At 35.0% G+C, this 13948-nt stretch overlaps 1 protein-coding gene across 2 annotated transcripts in view; it reads right to left on the reverse strand.

Annotated features, from left to right (window-relative positions):
- Positions 1 to 13948, reverse strand: part of LOC129904114 (chromatin structure-remodeling complex protein SYD) — a 54929-nt gene that overhangs the window by 8011 nt on the left and 32970 nt on the right. For both annotated transcript variants that reach the window (XM_055979645.1, XM_055979644.1), the window contains exons 12-29: positions 12470 to 12655; positions 12155 to 12335; positions 11882 to 12076; positions 11719 to 11762; positions 11433 to 11489; positions 11200 to 11296; positions 10880 to 11052; positions 10562 to 10775; positions 10318 to 10440; positions 10127 to 10216; positions 7794 to 7910; positions 5334 to 5414; positions 5027 to 5134; positions 4514 to 4683; positions 2284 to 2362; positions 2121 to 2195; positions 276 to 373; positions 72 to 179 (exon numbers count right to left, since the gene is read on the reverse strand). In XM_055979645.1, the coding sequence (XP_055835620.1) occupies positions 72 to 179; positions 276 to 373; positions 2121 to 2195; positions 2284 to 2362; positions 4514 to 4683; positions 5027 to 5134; positions 5334 to 5414; positions 7794 to 7910; positions 10127 to 10216; positions 10318 to 10440; positions 10562 to 10775; positions 10880 to 11052; positions 11200 to 11296; positions 11433 to 11489; positions 11719 to 11762; positions 11882 to 12076; positions 12155 to 12335; positions 12470 to 12655 (2196 nt within the window). The remainder of the gene's footprint in view (positions 1 to 71; positions 180 to 275; positions 374 to 2120; positions 2196 to 2283; positions 2363 to 4513; positions 4684 to 5026; positions 5135 to 5333; positions 5415 to 7793; positions 7911 to 10126; positions 10217 to 10317; positions 10441 to 10561; positions 10776 to 10879; positions 11053 to 11199; positions 11297 to 11432; positions 11490 to 11718; positions 11763 to 11881; positions 12077 to 12154; positions 12336 to 12469; positions 12656 to 13948) is intronic.

Raw genomic sequence — 13948 nt, forward strand, 5'->3', positions numbered from 1 at the left:
CATTGGAAATAATTTAAAGATATCAATGAATTTACAGCAGAATAAGAGCACCTTTGCTGCTTCTGTTTTACCTTCGTGCTATAAGATCATTCAAAGAATCATCATCAAGAACAGGTGCAGCTTCCTCTTTTTTGCTTTCTCGCAAGAGGGACTCCAAGTACTCCCTTCGGTCTTCCGCACTATATCCAAGTTAAAATACGTTTATAAGTACAATACATTCACCATAGTCAAAAGGTTGAGCAGAATTTCCAATTCCAAAACTTCCTTCAAAAGACCTTGTGTTATTATCAAAGAACCCAGCAGTAATGCTTTGATTAGCAACTCCAAGTTTATGCTCAGCAGCAGCTCTTACTTGTTCCTCAACAGTTTGGACCTAATTTCAACAAGGTTAGTAAACAAATTAGACATACCATAGGTGCAAATTGCAATGAATATTTGGATCAAGAAACTAATGACAGTATTTGATACATTAATTATGGCAACAATTAATGCAATGAGAAGCATTATTGAGAAACTCTCGATGATCATACAATGTCCAAGATCATCATAACATATAGTTCTGAAGAAACCGTAAAACCATCACCTCTGATCTTTCAGGAATTTAGCGACAGTATTTGATACATAAATGTGGCAACAATTTTTTATATTATTATTATAAATTGTACCAACAATTAATACGACGAGAAGCATCATTGAGAAACTCTCGATGATCATTAAATGTCCAAGATCATCAGAACATATAGTTCGGAAGAACCAAAAAACCATCAACTTTACTCTATCAGGAATCCAAAAGGAATGCTGCAATTAATGAAGTAAGGTTCACCAGAATTCTTTATTGCTTTTATAAGAAAAATATTCACTCAACTAAATAATGATTGTTTAAGGACTGCACACACAATTGTTTTTGAAATGGTGAGTGCACACTTAATTGTTTTACCTGATCGCAGAAAGAAGGCAAAATGAAAAACGAAGTAACTGTAGATTTGGCTACTTAGAAAATATGCTTTTCCATATTTTATTGCATTTTCCTTCTCTGCAGCAGGCTAATGCCGATCCCATGGATAAAGGGCAAGCATTTATCAAAATTCTGGTAAAGCTTTCAAGCTTCACATTGGGAATTTTAAAAGTTAAGACTGGGTTCTCCTCATTGCAAATAAGACTGTTGCCTCTGTTTTCCTTTTTTGGTTTGAACAGGCAAGTTATGTAAAAGAACCAGTACTAAGAGAGTGCTGTCATTATATCCAAAAAGGAAGAAAGATAAAAAGTAAATGGAAGCCCTGAATGTCTATACAAAAGCTTCTATAAGCTGCAAAAGGGATTCAACATCACTAACCAACTCCAATTTACATCAGAAAGATAACATCCACGATGCAATCAGACTCAACTTCTAAACAGAACATTCTTGTCCTCAACATATATTTCTCTCTTTCCAGATAAACCACCATATGCAGGCAGGTCTGGTGTCCCCCCCCCCCCCCCCAAAAGAAAAAATGGACAGTTAGAAATGAAAGGAAGTACTATAAGGTGGGTTATAATACAATAACAGATTAACGGAACTAAAAGAAGACTGACTTCATCTAACAAACACCCACGAAACAAAAACAGAAGACATTTTACAAAAATCATGCCAAGTTTCTATACCTGTCCTAGAACCATAATAATCACTAGAATATCGAACCATGAATGAAGAAAGGCATGAGAGAAAAGTGTATTGGCTGCTACTGAATGTGAACAAAGTCAAGGAGATGGAATCAACTCAATAGAATTAGGTTTTTTTATGACTGCTGAAGTCACTACAAAATCTTACCCCGCTAGGCACAAGAGGGAGCATTATTTTAGCCACAGATAGGAGAATAAAGATTTCATGGGACATGCATGTGCTAGTATCTAGAAATGGCAGGAATAACGAGCTAAAAGATACAACTTGAGAAATAGTGAGCTAACAATGCTAATTACAGTAAATAAATCAGAATGACACATGTGATCCACATAACAGGAGGCCTCAGTCTTAACGGAGGAGATTTAATAACAACTGTACAGCATGAACAACCATCAGTGTGCACAAATTAAAGCATGAATCTGCAAATGCAGGAACAGACAAGAAGTCAAAAGACATTTACCGTTTCTAATCGAAGAACAAGAACATCCTTCTTTTGACCTATCCTATGTGCCCTTGCTTGTGCTTGAAGATCAACCTAAATGCAGCAAACCAAGAGAGCATTAAGTGAAAGCCACATAATCAAAATATAAAAGATCCTCAAGAGAGTAAGTTTGAGCTTTTGCCTGGGGATTCCAATCTGTGTCAAAAATTATAACTGTATCAGCAGCTTGAAGATTTACCCCAACACCTCCCGCTCGAATACTGACACCATTTAAGAATAGATCAGTCTAAGAGAACATGTTTTCGTGAATGACGAATGCAGAGAAAAATAGAACAAGAATTTCAAAACATGACCTACAAACAACCTACTAGTTCTTTCTTTCCCAGAAAAGATAAACCCTACTCCCATTATCCCAGTATGTGCAATGGTCCAGCTTGGAACATCGTCCATGACACTGTATTCTATACATTTATTTTTTTGACAAGGTAACAGACTGTGTAAATAAATCATCAAGCCAAAATTATATCATTGAATCTACATCCAAAAGAAAAACAATAACTAACCCTAAATCCTATCTCATCTTACAAGGATCCTATGATGTCTACTATAGAAACTGGGTCATCTATGTAACTCTGAGCTGCACCAATAACAAAAACTTATAATGCAATTCATTTTTAACTTTTGCAGAGAGCTACTATTGCCTTCAAAACACCTAGAGTTTCTCTCTTTCCAAATGGTCCACCATATTACTGCTGGGACAATTCTCCATCTGTCTTTGTTAGTGCTACCACCGCCCTCAAAATTCCAGCTAGCTAGTGCCTCCCCTGTTCTTCCCGGCATCGTCCACCTTATTCCTCTGAAGCTGGTATATAGATTCTAAAGCTGGCTAACCACTTTACAATGAAGAAACAGATGGCTAATTGTGTCTGCATTATGCTCAAAAAAATAACATCTGGATCACATATGTTTGCCCCTCTTCTATAGATTCTCCTGAGTTAAAACAGTTTCTTTCACAACCAACCAAGTGAAAATAGCTTGTATGGAATTTTCACTGTCCACATAAGCTTCCAAGGTAAAAATCTGATCTGAGAACCCATCTGATTCATGTCCTTATGCAGAGCTTACAGTAAAAATGCCCTTGCTGTGGCATTTCCACCTTAAGAGTGTCTTCTCCTTCCTGGCCCCTTGCACTGATCTAGAGTGCCATAAAAGTTGGCCAATCTTTTCATCTCCCAGTCTGGCATTAATTTTCTATAGGTCAAGCTCCAACCTTGATTTGACCACACTTACTGTAAAGTAGAATCCTCTTGCTGATTTAAAATATAAATGTCAGGGAACAACTGCTTAAGACATCCATTCCCTAGCCAGTTATCAACCCAGAACAAGATCCTCTAACCATCTTTCACATTAAAACTAGTTCTTGCAAAGAATACATGCCACAGGTTCCTGATTGATCTCCACGAACTTGTTCCATATGTAGTGTTTACTTCTTTTGTCCTCCAAAAACCTTACTTTTCATACTTAGCTTGTATCACAGTGCCCCATAAAGAGTGCTCTTCCTTAGGTAGTCTCCAAAGCCATTTCTTCATCAGGAGACTTCTGTTCTGCTTTCTCAGAATTCTGATACCCATCCCTCCATCATTCTTAACCAGAATTAAGGTGTCCCATTTGACTAAATGATAGCCTTCTTCCTCCTTGGCATAAAAAACTCCTCCCAACAGCATCGATTCTTCCCTCTACATTAGCGGGAAGAGGAAATAATGACATCAAATAGGTAGGTTAGGCATCTAATACAGAGTTGATCAGGACCAATCTACCACCCCAAGACAAGTATTTCCATCTAGTCAATCTTTTTTCACATCTTTCCATGACATCATTCTTTCGCATCTATCAGATCAATAAAGTAAATAATACTTAGACGATAATGTGATGCATACCTCACCTCACTACCTTCTTATTTGCTATAAGATTGTCTTTGATTCTACCGAAAGAATATGAAACTCTAATTAACTTATCAAACCCCATTTTAATCAAACTAAATCGCAAGTAAAGGGACAAGATAGTAATATTCAGTTAAATTTAGAAATGGAGTTCAGCACTAGAAACTATACATTTTGGATGCTCAGTTAATCTTCATTGTGATATTATAGGACTTTAACCTATTGTCTGCAAATGTTGGAATCCACAACAGTGGAGTAAACTTTATTAGTATATATTGGTGGTTAAATGAAATTTCTTTTTCTTTTGGTATCAAAACTCACAGAAAATTAAATTAAGTTTTCGGAAAAATTTCAATTTTGCAAACCTTCATTGTGATCATGGCAAGGACAAAATGAATAATTTTTGAGAAGAGTACATCCTTTAAACTCAACAAACTTTGAATCTAAGGCAATTCTAAGTTAGCCATTTACCTCAACAGAAATATAAAGAAGGGAGAGTTAGGCTGATTGAATTTATCAATAAGGGCACCTCTGTCGCCCCCACACGTATGTCCATCCAAGCGAAGGTACTTATATTGCTTCCAGCAGAGATAATCCTCCATTACATCAAGCAGCCTGGTCATTGTTGAGAAAAGCAAGACCTGCAAAATGACCAAAAAAGAACATGATCAAGAAGGAATATATCTCATGTCTTTATTCTCTTTGACGCCTCATCTCTCAAAAGGATTTTGATCAACAAAATAGCAAGCATGAGAATCCTTCCAAATGACAATTGAAGTCGAGGTTCCAGGTAAATAATTTTAAAATGGCAAAAACAGTATAAACCGCTAAAGAACAAGGAGAAAGGAAGGATTATAAGGCCAAGTATAACCAGATATTAAGAAGGTTTAACAGGACATGAATATGCACAACCCCAAAGAGTGATCTAGAAATTAAGATTTTCTTCAAAAAACAATTTTGAAATGCAAACAAGCAATTTTGTACCCGGTGATCCGTTGCCTTAAGTTTAGGCAGTAGTCTGTCCAACATCTCAAGCTTCCCACAAAGTCTCACAAAGGTCGGCAGATAATGCTTAGGAACTAGCTCATGAACCTGACATATAAAGCAAAATAATTAAGACAACGAAAAGGCGACAACTCGCCACCTTCAGCGTCTTCTGACGATAAAGAACAAGTACAAAATATATGTTCTCAAAAGAAGAAGCACATGCATGAAATTGTCCAGTTATACATTCTCTTCACATCAATTTTAAAATCATAAAGATATAAGTCTAGAAGAGGGAGAAGCAAACCTCCTCCACATGAAGCTGGCTAAGATACGGATGATTGCAAATGTTGCGCAGCTCCATAACAGAATTATGGACTGACCGAGCCTAGAAGAAAGAGTGTGGTCAAGGATAAGAACTAAGAACACAATACCTGAATGAGCATATTTTGTTTTCTTTTCTTTTTATGACTAGTTAAATGCACGTGCTTTGCACGTGTATTGTGTTAATTAATAATAAATGAATATAAGAAAAAGTTATTTTGTTCACGTTTTATTATTAAGTGCAAAACTTTTTTTAAAAAAACTAACATACAAAATTTAAGATAAAAATTGCATTTAAAAAGAAACACGATAATTCACCATCATATTAACATTTAAGGAGTGAAATTAAATGTAATGAAAAGCTCACCATTCAGGATATCAAAAGTCAACATTATGCCGATAGTGATACACAAAAATACACACTAAATAATAAGGTAAAACAAAAATGAAATACATTATATATGAGCATAATAATATAATACAACTACTTGTAACAAATATACAATAATATAAAGGATTATGATAAAACAGAAGATGTCAACATGAAAGTTGTGATGGAAGAAAACTGAAAGTCATCTACCAAAAGGCTAACAAAATGATAATTTCACCACTACCAGTATCACAATGTCAGTATTTATTACATAATTGAAGAAAATTTAGTGTCTACAAACTAACATAATCATCCTTACAATATAATTAAATTATAAAGTTCTATCCAAAGTATATACATATCAAGAATAAAAATAACGACTTTTAGATGTATTGAACTTTCGCATATCACTATCTCTGAGCACCGATCAATAATTATGTAGAGTGTACGTGTTTCTTCCTATGACACAAACACCCAGTAATACATATGTGCTACTTATTTTTCTTTCAATTACTCCAAAATTAATGGCTATCGATCGAAGAGAAAGCAATCTAATAGTTTATACCATTGTCTATAAATAATTGGTGACATCAAATTAAATCGACACACATACTTGATACCTGCTTTATAGCTCTTCACGACACGTGATATACAGACTTACCCATAATATATAAATAATATTCTCTTTAATACAAAGCAACATCATAGGAATCTCAGCTCCTAATATTCAAACTAACATAATCATCCTTACAATATAATTAAATTATAAAGTTCTATCCAAAGTATATACATATCAAGAATAAAAATAACGACTTTTATATGTATTGAACTTTCGCATATCACTATCTCTGAGCACCGATCAATAATTATGTAGAGTGTACGTGTTTCTTCCTATGACACAAACACCCAGTAATCAATATGTGCTACTTATTTCTTCTTTCAATTACTCCAAAATTAATGGCTATCGATCGAAGAGAAAGCAATCTAATAGTTTATACCATTGTCTATAAATAATTGGTGACATCAAATTAAATCGACACACATACTTGATACCTTCTTTATTGCTCTTCAACGACACGTAATATACAGACTTACCCATAATATATAAATAATATTCTCTTTAATACAAAGCAACATCATAGGAATCTCAGCTCCTAATATTCAGATCAAGATTTGTAAATAGCTTATACTCCTAAACAAAAATAGAATTGAAAGTGAATGGAAGTAACTAAAACATAAATTAGAACTCATAAATCTAAATGACATTGAATAGTAAAACAAACGTTCCTAAAATGAAGTTGAATCTTAAACAAAACTTTCTTCCCAAATAAGTTATTTAAGGTAAATTTTAGGTACATTACATAATAAATAAAGATTTAATAACCAATTTTTAATAGATTTTCAAGTCATAAATATTAGGTAAAAAGCCACGGCAGTTCTTGTTGGAATATAATGTAATTAGTGTTGTAAAAATAATAATTTAAGAAATATAGTAAATGACAATAATTGGAGAAAAATGTGAAAAGACGATTTTTTCTATTGCAAGGCTTGTCTTAATGAAAGGCAAATTTCAATCAACATTATTAAGGACCTTCACACTTTTAATATAATATAGATAAATGAAAATGTTCATAATATGCACCAATGACTCTGAATAAAGCATATATGTTCGTTTCTAACTGCAGGACTACTAGTGGACATTCAACCTCATATAACTAAGGAAATTACTAACATAAAAGAAACAGTAGTACCGAATAAATGTATAATTGTATAGGGTTCTGGGCAGGGGTTTAAGCGCCCTTTCGATGCTTGTAAAGTTTTGCAACTTAGCACTTTTTTTCTAGGGTGACTAAGTTTTTATTGAATAGAACTGTTACTTGTCTCAAAAAAAAGGTACCGAATAAATGGTCAGAATCCTTTTGGACACTGACACAAACATATACAAGCATAGTTCTTATTTGTATACATATATGAGCTGCAATACATGTTATGCTTAATTTTTCTCAAAAAAAAAATTAAATGATATTCTCAAGCATGAATCATTGAACTCAAATAACAGCAGAGAGGCTAAACCTTTGAAGTTCCGAATGCACCAAGATTGTCTTCCACTCGTTTCATCAAAAGCTTCTGATATGAAGAAGCTTCACATCTAACAAGTCTTTCAATCTTTTCAGGCAATTGATTCTCAACCTAAGATAAGCATTTGAAAAAATAGAGGCATAAGCGACACTGCCAAAAATTGAATGCAAGAAGAATCTTAGGAAGAAACTTCTGGTCAGACGACGAATCTAGACAAATTCGATAGCATTATGGCAGCATATACTGTATGAAGTTATTGTTTCTTTCCTAGCAATATCAAGAATCTGAAAGACTGGAATAACCAGCAGACTATCCATCCTCTTAGCGACATAAGTAACAAACTCTGAGCAAAAATATCTAAATTTACACCATCTGTGCTATAAGACTTGTCACCAGTTATGGTTATGGAGAAGAAAATGATTCACATCAAATATACAAGTATGATAATAATTAAGAAGTTGTCACAAGTGTGAAAATAGTCAGATGACGTACGGGGTTCCCTGTGACCAATGTTGCTCGGACTCTTCAAATTGCCGACGGGTGGGTGTAGGATCCTTCCAAAGTAGTGCATTTTTGGAGGATCCGACAAGGGTACCACAATAGTTTTGGAAAGTCCGAGCAACATAGCCCATGACTGTTGGTTCACAAAGGATCTACCCTGAGCCCGTAATTTTCACCTAGTTATGGATGAGTTAACTAATAGTATGAAAGATGAGGTTCTATAGAGCATATTATTTGGAGATGAAATTGTGTTAATGAATGAATTAGTGAGAGAGCCATCAATAGCTTGAGCCAAGGAAAAAATTGTGGGGAATTTTATACAAGTAAAATGAAAACAGAATATATGCACTATAAGTTTAGCCATTACAAAAGGGGCAAAACTTTGGCATTTTTTGCTTCTGTAAATAATGTTCAGCTGTTACAGCACATCCTTTGAGCTTGTTTCTACATAGCATTATCTTACCTTTTCAAAAAAAAAAATTTAGCCATTACAAGAGGAATACAGTTAAAAGAAAGACTACTGAATGATAAGTGTCTAAATACAGAAAATTTAAGTTTCTAGCTTTAGTGTCACCAAGCGAATGCTATTAGTCGTGTTTCATCCTGGTTGTGTAGTTTTATCTTGTTGGATAACTTTGAACTAGCAACAAACAAGGATGAAACCAAAAATATTAGCTGTGAATTGGATTTTCATTTTTGACTTTTGAAATCATGTTACTAGTCTATGTTGTATGGTGGCCAGCCAAGAAATATCGAAGATGAAAGTTGTGGAAATGAGAATGCCATGATGGATGTTTGGGCATACTAGGAGTGGATTAGAAATGAAGATATTTGTGACAGGTGGGAGTGGCATAAGTATTGGGAGAGGTGATTAGACAGAACATGTCACACTTTCACCTTACTGAGAACATAACCATACATAGGAGATTGTGGAAGGCACGGATTAGGGTTAAAGGTTAGTAGGTAGTTGAGATTTGTTTCACTACCCCTCCTTACGAGTAGTCGTATTATTACTGTTGTAGTTCAATTTCTGTTACCATATGTTGTATCTTGTACTTCGATAATCGTATTATTTTGTTGTAGTTACTGCTCCTTCTACAAAATATTTTGTCATGCTTTCTACAATATTTTGTCATGGCTTTTTCACTTCCATTATTTCCTTTTCCGAACTGCTTTCAGTTGCTTTTCATGGAATCGAGGGTTTATCGGAAACTACCTCCCTACCTATGAAGGTCTGTGTACACTTTACCCTTCCCAAACCCCACTTGTGGACTACGCCAGTGTTATCAAAGGCGAAAATCGCAAAAAAACTCTAAGGTCCATTGGGGCTTTAAGCGCAGAACGCAAATAAAGTGTGGGCTCTAATGAAAAAAGGCACAAAGGGAGAATGATACAAATATATGTGTTTAGTCCAAGACCTATAATTATAAACATGAATGACAATATATGACCAAAGAAATTGGAAAAAAGGTACGATAAAGTGAAATATCAATTGTATAGTGTCGCTTCTTCAAAAGAGGCTCATTGGCAAGGAAGTTTGTCTTAGAACCTTGATGACCACACTGAAGCGCACATAAAGCGAGGTGAAGCGCTAAACACGTTTTGAGCCTCGTTTTAGGGCTTAAGCGCGCTTAAAGCGCGCCTTTGACAACACTGGACTACACTAGGTATGTTGTTGTTGTATTAGTGGGGCATCAATAGAAGCTTTTGATTTAAGAATAAAAAGCATAATAAGCAACCTCCAATGATAGAATTTGCTACACATAGCATGAGGTTTGACAACCAATTGAATAGGCGAAGTGCATACTACGGATGAAAAGATATACCTTGTGTTTCAATCTACGAAGTACAAATGGACGCAGTACTTGGTGCAGACGGTTAATGATCAAAAGATTTTCTTCCTCTGAGAGCAAAGCCTAACAGCAGGAAAAGCAAAGTAATCACATCAACAAAGTACAAGAAATAACTCAAGCAACACGGAAGTCGTACTTCCGAGTGGAAATTGTAAGAAACATACTTCATCAGGTGAGCTGTCACCGCTCTCAAATGGCTTGTTAAACCATTGTGAGAAGTCTTCTGATGAATTGAAGATATTTGGCAAAAGGAAGTTAAGCAGTGCCCAGAGCTCCTCAAGATTGTTCTACATAAACAGAATAATAAATACATTCAGATCACATCAGCACCAGAAGAAACAAAACAATAAGTAGTATATGTCATGTAAGAATATGTAAGGAATTAAAAATCCCATAGACAATATAAACCTGAAGAGGAGTTCCCGTCAACAGTAACCTATGATTACTGCGATAGTGCTTCAGATCAGCATTCAACTTGCAAGAAGCATTTTTTATGCGATGCCCTTCATCAATTATGATATAGTGCCAATGTACTTTACTTAGTTTTGGTCTATCATGTTTGTTCATCAAATACTCATATGTCGTCAAAAGAACATTGAACTTTTGATGAACAATTCTTTCCCTGCAATGACAAGTTACCCAATAATTACAGCATGAATGCAATGGAAGCAACAAAACAATAGTAAAATTTCTAGACAACAGTATAAAATAATTGATATGGCGTACTTGAAAAGCTTCCTCCGCTCTTCTGGCGGTCCAGAATAAACTATTTTGAGCATATCTGGTGCCCAAAAGTTTATCTCTGACTCCCATCCGGGTAGGACAGAGGATGGCACTACCACCAGAAAAGGTCCTCTGTCATTTTTGGTTTCCATCAGGTAACACATAAGGGATATAACCTACAAAGTTGTCTTCATGAGATCCTCCAAAAATTCACGAGTAAATAACTTTGAAATTGAAGTTAACTCTAAAAGGAGAACTAGAGAAACTTTCTAAACTAGGGATCAAACAAAAGTAACCATTAAAGCAATTACATATTAATGTACCTGAACAGTTTTACCGAGGCCCATTTCATCAGCTAAAATTCCATTCAAATGGTTATTGTAGAGTGAAACCAACCATCGCAATCCATTCATTTGGTACCTGAAAGAAAGATCAAGATTAAACGTACTCTAGGTGCAGGAAAGAAATATCTCCTGAGTCGAAAATAAAATAATTAAAAAATGCACTCACAAACATAGATAGGCAATGACAACTAATTCTGAAATGAAAAACTTACCCTCGTAATTTTCCACCTTTGAGAGAACTAGGCTGCTCTGCGATGGTCTCCTTTATACTGCAGAAAATACATTTAGTTATTTAGCGTCTCAGCCAGAGAGACTGAATACTGACATTGAACAGATGACAAAGTTGGAATCAGCCAAATCAATAACAGCTATTTAATAGAACGCCAAGAATGGGAAGGATACTAAGCCTCAAAAAGAATGTAGATGCAAATAAAAAATTGAAGGATCTATAGCATCAAGTCCTACAAGACCATGTAAGAGATTATATGCAGGAATTACCTATGTGCCATCAAATAGTATTTTTCATTGCTTTCCAAGTAATGCTGCATACAAAATTAAACGTATAAGAAAATCACGAAATGACACAGATGAGCATAGAACAGCAGAGCATGCCGGTTAGCAATATGTGCATTTAAACATATAAGAAAATTCCTGAAAGAACCTTAGCCTGGTCTGTTTCATCCTCATCACCGAAGTCAATTTCATCCTCCTCAACCACCCCTGAGTTTCTATTGTCACCCATGTCGGTCTCAAATTTTCTTGCAATTGATTTGGCCTCCTTTAATTTGGATCCAAGCTTTTGGAGGTACTTTTCCGTCTCTTTTAGTAGTTTGTTAACACGATCCGACTTTGCATCCTACAAGCAGTGTGAAAGTATTTATCAGGATAAGTGGAACAAAGTGTAGTCCTGACAGAGAAATTAGACATGACATACCTGAACCATTCTAAGGTATCCCTCAACATCATTGATTTTCAGTAAATTAATCTTCTCACGCTGGATCCTGTCAATCTTCTCTCGATGTATCCGTTCCTTCCTTTTATGGAACTCTTTCACATACTTATTGAAACCTTTCCAGCGTTCTCTCTTCATTTTGAATACATCTTCCAATCTTTCCCTGGAGTTCAGAATAATTCAAAGAAAACGAAAATAAGTAAACCAGAAAGAAAATCAAAAAAGAAGTCATTAATCTTTCACTGTTAAAGAAGCAAAGTCATATGATTAACCCTGAGGATGAAAGTAACTGCATACCTATGAACTTCAATCTCACTGAAAAACTCCTTCTGTCTCTCACGAATTCTCTTTTGACGCTCTTCCTTCATTCTTTGTTCATATCTTTCAAATTGCTTTGATTTCCTCCCAATTCTGTGCTTCTTGATTGATTTTAAACGCTCCATGTCAGTTGCTATTGGCTTGAAAAAATCGTCAAGAACTTCACTGCCAAAAGATTGTCACAAGGTCACAAAGAAGAAAAAAAAGGTCACAAGAATTGGACAGATAATGTGAAACAATAAAGGGTGACGTGAAATGAAAGAACTTAAACAGTTGGAAGCAATATTAATAAACTCAGAGGAAAGAACCGGAGCGAGAGACCACCAGCTTTAAGGTCCCAGAGAACTACCAAAGTCTATTTGTACATATAAGAATATGTTCACATACTGTGAATATGACATGCATTTTAAACACCAGCTTAAGAAGAAGTACCAACCCTCCAGAGAACCACCGGAGACTGTATAATACAAGAACATCTTCACATACTATGACAATTTAGAACTCCATCCCACTTTTACTAACTGGAGACTGTATAATACAAGAACATGTTCACATACTATGACAATTTAGAACTACATCCCACTTTTACTATTAAAAATCAAACAGTTTCTCTTAATTATAATTTCAGATATTTCTTAAGTCGATTAAGCTATAGAAATTATCTTTTTGGGTAATTTTTATTTAGTTTTATTATAAGAATTAATCTGAACAGACACATCAACTCTTATCTCTTTAAAATACATTATTTCATTTCCCTTATTTTTACTTATAGAATATATAAGGTAAAGAAGACTATACTTTTTTTTTTGAGAATGGTAATATTTTCATTTATATATCCACAGGTATACTACCTCAATGCAGTCCCTTTCCAAAAGTGTTACAATCTTTTTTTAATCTAAAAATTCCACCAAATAGATGCCCCCACTTGGGTGGCGTAACCTGGCTTGGACAAAAGTATTAGAATCTAAAAGACTCTATATGTGCTTTTTGTCACAAATAGTCTAAAACATCAAAAGATCCTCTGCCTGTCCTAGGACTTTCTGCTTACACCAAAAATAATAAAGAGCTAAACAATTCATCTTAAAATCTGTAAATTGTTCATCTTGCCCTCAAAACACCTTTGATTCTTTTCTTTCCACACTGTCCCCCATATGCAAGCTGGGACAATCTTCCATCTCTCCTCCTTTACTGTAGTATTGTCCACACTGATCCAGCAATTTAGAAGTTGTACTATGCTTCTTGGTTTCACCCAAGTGATCTTCCTAAGACTGCTGAATATTCTCCATAATTGATCTGCCCATTTGAAATGCAAAACGAGATGGTTGACTATCTCTGCCAGTTCCTCACATAAGTAGCACCTTGAGCACTGTTGAAACTTTCTCTTCCTCAATTTTTCTTGTGTCAACACTGCTTCCTTTGCTAGTAACCATGTGAAGCAATTTACCTTGTATGGAATCT

Source organism: Solanum dulcamara, chromosome 9 (assembly GCF_947179165.1).
Source record: "Solanum dulcamara chromosome 9, daSolDulc1.2, whole genome shotgun sequence".
Lineage (NCBI taxonomy): Eukaryota > Viridiplantae > Streptophyta > Magnoliopsida > Solanales > Solanaceae > Solanum > Solanum dulcamara.